The 8,633-nt window shown below is 29.7% G+C and overlaps 1 protein-coding gene across 4 annotated transcripts in view; it reads left to right on the forward strand.

The window, feature by feature from the left end:
- LOC107455266 (uncharacterized) overlaps nucleotides 1-5,341 on the forward strand; it is a 103,325-nt gene extending 97,984 nt beyond the window's left edge. For all 4 annotated transcript variants that reach the window (XM_043051649.3, XM_043051650.3, XM_043051651.3 and 1 more), the window contains one exon: nucleotides 2,934-5,341. In XM_043051649.3, the coding sequence (XP_042907583.2) occupies nucleotides 2,934-2,993 (60 nt within the window). In that variant the 3' untranslated portion in view covers nucleotides 2,994-5,341. The remainder of the gene's footprint in view (nucleotides 1-2,933) is intronic.
- Nucleotides 5,342-8,633: the final 3,292 nt, after the last annotated feature.

Genomic DNA, 8,633 nt, shown 5'->3' on the forward strand with positions numbered 1-8,633 from the left:
TAACTAGCTAAATATTTTTCATATCTTTTTATGCGCTTATTCATTTCCGGGAGTTGTAAAAGATACTTATACTGTTTGTCGAAGATTACAAACATCAGATAATGACTTCTAATGGCCATTCTCTGGTTGCCACAATTTATCACTAGATGCTTGCAATCAAAAAATATCTTGTAATCAGATGTAACCTGAAAATAACAACTTGCCGCATAACGAGGCAACAAAACGTGGTGACTTAAAATAAACAACTGGTCACTTTTTCCAATCTATTTTTTTTTTAAAAAAAAGCATTTAATGATAATAGTAAATCAGTGTAGAAACACTTTGGAAAACAGAAATTTTATTAAAATGTCCTATGCATAGCTGTGAACTTTACTGGATTTTCCAGTAGACTACTGGATTTAGCCAGTTTCTACTGGTTTAATTAAAATTATGCTGGTTTTCGCTCATTTTTGAAAATTCCCTAAAATTGTATAAGTTTCCTTAAAAAATCCCTATTGAAATAAAAATTTTGTACAGATACTAGCTTTGACAAAAATCACTCTAGAGGTCCCATATTAACATTTGAATGAGGGAGAAAAAAATATCATAAAAGCTATCGAAATTTCAAAAATTTTTTTTTTTGACTTTTTCATTTTTTTTCTTTCTTTTCAGTAATGATTTGTTATGTTTCGGAGCTGCTCTTGTTTTCTCCCTGTTGCAGTATTAATTGAGACCTACGTGTAAACGTTTTTGATTTTAATTTTGAAAAAAATTCTGAAAACATCAGTTTGTAGCAGGGTTTGTTGATTTAAATCAGGATTTAAATCAAATGATTTTTTTAAAAAAGTCATTGATTTAAATCAATTATTTCTTTTTAAATATATATATTGATTTTAAAAGTTAAAAATCAGTGTTTTAAATTATTGATACTTCTATTATTTTGTTTTCTTAGTTTTAAAATTTATTTTAAATAAATTGCTGCATTAATTAATTTTAGTTAAGGAAATTACTTTCGTTCTTGGTGTTTGTTAAATCCCAACACATTTGAAATTACATTTTTAAAAATGTTTTGATTCTTGAGATTGAAAGTACAGATTAAAGTAAACATTTAATGCTGTCTTAATATAGACTTGCATAGCTGTAGAAAGTAATTAATAAGCATGATGTTTTCAAAAAATAATGCAAATAATGTTAATTAAAATTCCACCTTTTGAATGAAAAAGCGTGGAATTAAAATCTACATTATTTTTCTCTTTAATTCAGATATTTTTCTCCTGATATAGTGTCATTCTTCTCTTCAAAGTCTATTTGAAGCAGTAGGGTTATAATATGTTTGCAGTATCTTTGACATTATCTGATTTTCTATAAAGAATTTTTGATATGATTTTTAATTTTCACAAATTATGTCTAAATTTTCACAAAAAAGGTATACCTCACAGAAAAACCGAGACAGACTCCTGAAGTATTCTTTTTACAAAGTTTTTTAATCATAACATTTACAAAGTTTTTTAATCATAAATGAAAGTTCACAGTGTATTTGAATAAAAATAAAAAAAATCTGATTTAAATCAAAAAAATTCGATTTCAATCAAAACAATCTGACTTTTTTGATTTTTTTTTAAAAAATCAAAAAAATCACGATCCCTGGTTTGTAGTGATCATGTTTGGTTGACTTTTAAATGAAAAATAATGCCTTTAAAAATTTTCAAGAACATGTTTTAAGTTAGTTTTTTTTAAAAAAAATATCAATTGTACCTTGTTTGTTTATTTTTTTCAATTTAATAAAAAATAAGGAAATTAATATATGAATTTTTGTATTAAAATAATGAAATACAAATAAATACCTGATGAAGAATAGAATTTTTAATTTTTAGTTATTCTTAAAGAAGAAAAAAATTTCAGTGTATTGTCAAATGCTTTTTGATGTTCTTTAAAACAATAGGGAATCTTTCAATTTAAAGATTTATTAACAGATTACAGATTTCCTATTGTATTCCTGTTGTTCCTATTACTTATACCATTAAAAACTCTGTTAAACATCACTTCTTATTAAAAGATATTTTATATTACAAGATTCAATGGAAAATTTCACTGATTTATTAACATGGTGCGTAGCGTTTTTAAAAAGTACTTAAAGGTGCTTATTTTCGCTATTTAGAAGCACTTAAAGGTGCTTTTTATCATTGGGGTTTTTGAAGAAGTGTTTAATATTCTCTTTTCAAAAATGAGATTTTTTTTCGTTACCATGTCGATTTTCGCCACATATTATGCAAAAGCGTGCTTTTCACATTGCTCTATTCAAAATTTTCAGAATTCCTTTCGGCGTGCCATCGGTCTATAGCGTATGAAAGCGCCAGTCATTTTACATATTTAATGAAATGCTTATGAATCCCTATGTGAGCTGGGTTTGGTGAGATTATTGCCTTCTCATGTGCAACTCTGCTGCATTTTGCAAGATATTCTCGATTTCAGACTTCATTTTCCACCCTCCGATATCGAACCGAAAAATATCTGATCATTTTATAACGGCTAATATAATTAAGAAAAGAGTTCTTTGTCAGAAGCTAGTTATTTTCTCATGATCATCTAAAGTCTTTGAAAAATATTTTGCTATTGTATATAGTGCTGAAAAATATTTTTTGAGTGCTTAAAAAGTACTTGAAAGGTTCTCATTTTTTGTTGAAAGATTTGGCTACGCACCCTGATCAAGAAAAAAATTTATTCACAAACAAATTACTCTCAAAATTAGAAAAAAAAGGTGGGAAAAAAATCTGAAAGAATAATGACCAAAACAAATGCATTTCCTGTAAGGGAATTAACAATCTAAAATGAAAAAGATGTATTTAATTATGTTCAACATCCTAGCCCTGGTTATTACAAAACACACTGTTTAAATATAAAATTTTGCACATTTTATGTTCAGTATTTATAGTTGACATTTATTAATTTTGCAGCCTGTCGTGGAGTTAGATGGCCATGGTCAAGTAAATGAATTGACCGTTCAAGGAGAATAAAGAATGATGCCATAAGATGTGTATATTACATTATGTAAAGTTTGTGTCCCGTGAAGGAACTTTTATGAATGTAGTCCTATTCTACACCCTCTCACCTGGAAGTATTAAATTTTTCTGAAAAAGCTTTTATGCGCAATGATAACATTTATATCTTGATTCATTGCATATGGTGGACTATATAGGTTGTGAATGTACGCAACTTTTATTGTGCAGTTTGTGACATAAAGGACACATAAGCACTGTATAGGATTGAGATGTTTTTTTTTTCCTTAAAAAAATATAATGTAGCAAATTGTAGTGTAGAAGTGTATGTGCTAGTTCATATCAAATTTTCCTCCAATTGTATATCTGCAATTCATTACAGCGTCCATAAAAGCAGTTTAAATTGATGAAACCGAATCAAAAGTTAATTTGTTCCTGTCTGTTTTATTATAATCAATGTTTCTGATTTGATCAAATTTTTGTGTATTTTTTTTAAAAAATTAATCCATCAGTTCCTTTATAAAGCAGAGCTTTACATTTTCCCTGATTATTCATTTTAAATGCTGTAATGAATTGGTCCTCATTGACAAAATTATTTTTTTTTTTTTTTTAAATCTGTAAATATCTTATCTATATTTAAGCCCAAGTTGAAAATTAGAGCTGGATAACATTAAGTTGTAATATGGTTTTCCAACTGTTTTTACGCATATATTAAATGGTATTTTATTATAGTATATATATTTTTTTTTCAGTATTTTTAATTTGTAAATTGGTGTGCAAGAGATAATTTGAACTTCAACAGTTGAACGGGTCGTATAAAAGTCCCTGAAAAAAATAAAAAATAAACTTTGAATAATTTTGCAGAAAGAATAAAAATAATGATTAAAGTTAGTAGCATTAATTTGCTACTTCACTTTTTTTTTTCACTTTTAAGCTTATGGAAATTTTTTGTATGGAATGAGAAACTTTACTTTAAACAAGAATCTTTCTAGTGGGTTTTAAAATTAAAGCTCCAGTTCTACAAAACAGTGAAGGAAGATTTAATGTATGTTCACATGAATATTTGGATGTATGTTATGCTGGTTATGCTAAAAGGTTTCCATTAGAATAAAAATGTGAAATTTCCCCTATCTGTGGCACTGTAACAAAGAAAAATTAAAATAACAGTTCAAAAAATCGATATTTTTAATATTTAACACTTGTGTGTGCTTTATGTGCATGTCTTGTCAATCAAATACTATTCTAAGTGTACTACCACTTTATCAACATCTGTACATATCAGCATAAATAAAAGCATAGTTGTCATTGCTGGTTTTTCAAGTCCACTTAAGTAATTACATATCTTTGTGAAATGCAATCATTGAGAAAACCTAATAACGAAATGTCCTTAGAGTTAATATCTGGTGATCATGCTGGCCTCTAAATCTTTATTATACGAAGTGACATGGGCTATTTATTAGCATGTTTTAGTAAACCGGGCATTCTATAGGCAAAATTTCAAAAAACATTTTTCTGGTGGTAACCTTTACCTCATAACATGTATTTGAAATTTCCTTTGAATCCTTCAAGCAGAACCGGAACTACGAGCCTTTGAGCACACTCTGTTCATTTTAAGTACCCTGTATAAGAAATCTATCTCGGTATTGGTGATGTATCATGAAAATTGCTGCATAGAAGAAATTATGTATCCAGCTCTAATTTTCATAACTGATTGGGTGTTCCGAATTAAGTTTTTTCTTTCTTTTTTAGATGTTTCTATGTTTAAACGAGTAATATCTAAGTAACTTTCAAATCGAATGCATTTTTTTCAAAAGCCCACTGTTTGTAAGTTTATAGTAATTTACACATACTTTTTAAAACATTTTAAATGGTGTCGCCAAATCTTTTTTATAAACTAGATTTTACATTTTTTTAAAAAGTAGCTGTCCACAAAATTATACTTCCACAAACAAGGTGTCTATTTACAGTTTTTAAGATATTGTTTTTTATCTCTACCTTTTTTGGAATTGAGATACTAAAATAAGTAGTGCCTTTTTTACGAAAGTCACTTTATTTCTGACGCAATAGCATTTTGAAAAAAGAAAAATTTATCAAATCTTTGAATGTATTTATATGAATTTATAATCATTTGGTGCTGTATTTTCTTAGTACATTTCTAAAAATTTAGTTTGAAAACATTTAAGTTCTAGTCAAACTGAACATTTTTGAAAAATCTACTAACAATACTCTATTAGAATAACACAACACCCTTTGAATTTTATATATTGTAATTTGCATCATTATTTTATATTTCGTTGACATTTCATATTGTTAATATTTTGTACTACAAACTGCTTTTTCAAATAAAAAATTAAAAGGATGAAAAAGTGTTTTTTTTTTAATCATTCATGTACAGAAATCGAATGAGCATAACACTACAGTCTATTTCTAGGTGAGGAAAGCAGAACTCTAAAAACAGGCAATTAACCATGTTTATCTTACTGTCTAGTTAGTTTACATTACTTTCTTATCAATCACTAAACCTTTTGAAGCAGAATTTTTAAGTCCCGCAGTGGACTTATCGCTCAGACCAGCAGATCCCCGAAGTAAATCATCACGGGCTGCTGTCAGTGTAGTGGGTGACCACTTGGATCAGTCAGCGTAGGGACCGAGGGTGTGCGGTATTGGTCCACGTTAAACTATTCTACCGTAAAGTGCATGACTTTGCGTGCAGGTCGTCCCCATCTCCAGAGGATCAAAATTGTGATGGCATGTCTTCAGATCATCCTCAGGGATGTTTCCAAGACCGTCGCAGATAACCCATTGTGCAGCTCTAGTGCGACGTAAATCAACAGCATAGTTTTTATTTAGCATATTTTTCCTACTATTTTTATTATTTTGCATTCATTTATGTCAAAATAAGTGAAAAATATTGTACTTAGCATTTTATAATTTGTGGTTATGAAATAAAGCAGAGAACATGGCTATCTTTTTTTTTTTTTGTCAAAGATGGCTCACTTCCAAACAATGTTTCAAATTTGCAGTTTCTTAGATCTAAAAAACTGTCTTTCATCATTGAAATTTCTTTAATTTTCAAAATCAAATATTTATAAATTTTCGAATATGAACGAAAAAAACATTTCAAACTACTTTTTTTTGGTAGATTGGTACTTAGTTTACCTTGCACTAGAGCTGCACAATGGGCTATTGGCAGCGGTATGGGAAATAGACCTAAGGATGATCTGAAGACATGCCATTACTAACCTCTTGGGCTACCACGGCCCTATGTCTTAGCACACATATAATTCCGAGAATTCAGTAGATTTTTTTTATTAACTTCAGATTTTTTTTAACAATAAAAAATATTTTTTTGTTTGTTATTAGAGAGCACCAGAAAACAGTATATAAAAGAGACATCAGTGTTCTATCTGCGTCAAAGCGTTCATTAACTATTAAAAATCACTTGGAAAAGAAAGTACATGCTAATCACTTATGACACACATTGCTGACTGATCTACCCACTGACGAATCTACCCACTGACGAATCGGCGCGTAGCTACAGAAAAAAGTGTAAACAAAAACCTATGAAGTTAACAAAATCCAGAATTTTAATGAGTAACATCTGTCGATCCTCTCTTTTTGAATTCACCGATTGATGGAACGTTACAGGTGACAAGAAATATGTTTGATAAATTAGAATTAAATCGCGAACTCATTTGGAAAGATTTGTCTCGTTAATTCTCGTAACATTACGCTTCTTTGATTGGCTTCTTCAAAATAGTTTTGGAAGCCAAACTGAGTCCGTGGAAGAACTGTCGTCTACACAGTTACAGAATGGTGCTAGGCACATTTTACTGCCCTAATTCCGAGTTTTGAATTCAAAGGATTTTTCTTTGCGTCTTGGAGATAGGTGTGGGCTGAATCTTACAAGACATAGACCATTGTGGAAGATATAGGGTAAAGGATCAGTTGGGGCACATAACGGAAAGCATACCATACATTTACAGCTTTACAATAAGGCAAAGAGTGGTTAGTTTTAAATGTTGCTGCCTGGTATGTTTTTATGTTTATTTGAAATACTCTTTGGGTTATACTTGGTATTAAACTATTGTATTATGCGCGTTGAAATTTCGCATTCTGAAAAGAAGCATTAAAAAAAAACTTTACATTGTACATATTGAGACAAAGTGATAAATTCTTCATTTTCTCCTTTAATAATTTTTGATGGATAAACGTTAAGTGCTCCCCAATATGCTTTTATTACAATATTGCTGTTATTACAATACCTGTCAGCGGGCAATTATCACAGAAGTAAAACAAATTTTCTTGGTTGGCATAATATAACAAAAAAAGATCGTTTTGACTTCTAAAAGGCGACGTTTCATAGTTCGTTGTAGTTGTATTGCATTTACGTCGCACCAGAGCTGCACAATGGGCTATTGGCGATGGTCTGGGAAACATCCCTGAGGATAATCCGAAGACATGCCATCACAATTTTGATCCTCTGCAGAGGGGATGGCGGCCCTGCTTCGGTAGCCCCACGACCTGCACGCGAAGTCGAGCACTTTACTGTAGAACAGTTTAACGAGGACCAATATCGCACACCCTTCCCTTATGAAAAAATCGAGGTATAAATGAGGCATATTTTAAAGGTAGAAAGGAGGTTGTTATTTAAATACGTCGTTGAGGTTAAAAAGGGTGCAAATGAATACCTCAAAACCAACCTCAAATATACCTTAAATATACCTCCAGAGGTATATATGTTTCAACTTGAGATGTTTAATTTTACATCTGGGAAGAGGTAGATATTTACTACTTTAAAGTGTTTCTTTTTCAATCTTAGGTTATTACTTATCAGCCTGAAGTATATTTTTTTACACTTGTGGAAGTATTTATTCAAAAACCTAAGGTGTGTCGTTTTACACTTCTGGTTGTTATAAATCAGCCTCAAATGTATTTTGTTCTACCTCAGGTAATTATTTTTCAACCTCAGGTATATAATTTTATGCTTGTTGAGGTATATATTTTTCAACCTAAGATGGGTCATTTTACACTTCTGGTTGTTATAAATCAATCTGAAGTGTATTTTCAACACTTGGAAAGGTTATTTTTTATTAGCGCCATGTGTTCCATGTTCTACCTTAAGTTATTATTTCGTAACCTCAAGTATATATTTTTCTATTTTTAGAAGTATTAATTTATCAACCAAAGATGCGACATTTTTCACTTCAGGCTTATGTAGCTCAACTTAAATCTGTTTTTTTTAGCACTTACGAAGGTGAGGTGTTATACGGACCACCTAGTTTATTAATTTTTAGACTCACTATATAAAAAATATAATATATATAAAGATATTATTTATATTATATGAAGAATAATGTATATCATTATATTTTTTTCACTAGTAGAGATCATTTATCAACCTGAAATTTTTAATATTAGACCTTCGGCAGTACTTGCTTCTTTTGTTTAGCTATAAAAGAAAGTTTCAAATGCAGAATTCTTCTATAATTTTAATAGATTGATTTAAATCATCTTAAAATAACACTTATCCAAATTCTACAGTCAGTAAAAATTATTTATGGGAACTCATACTCGTATTTTTAGAAGATAGTTGTCTGAGGTGTTTGAATTTTTAAAGATATAAAACTACAAATTTAAATAATTAGTCAGCTGAAA

This window comes from Parasteatoda tepidariorum, chromosome 4, assembly GCF_982258835.1.
Source record: "Parasteatoda tepidariorum strain Cologne lab strain chromosome 4, Ptep-v5.0, whole genome shotgun sequence".
NCBI classification, from domain to species: Eukaryota; Metazoa; Arthropoda; class Arachnida; order Araneae; family Theridiidae; genus Parasteatoda; species Parasteatoda tepidariorum.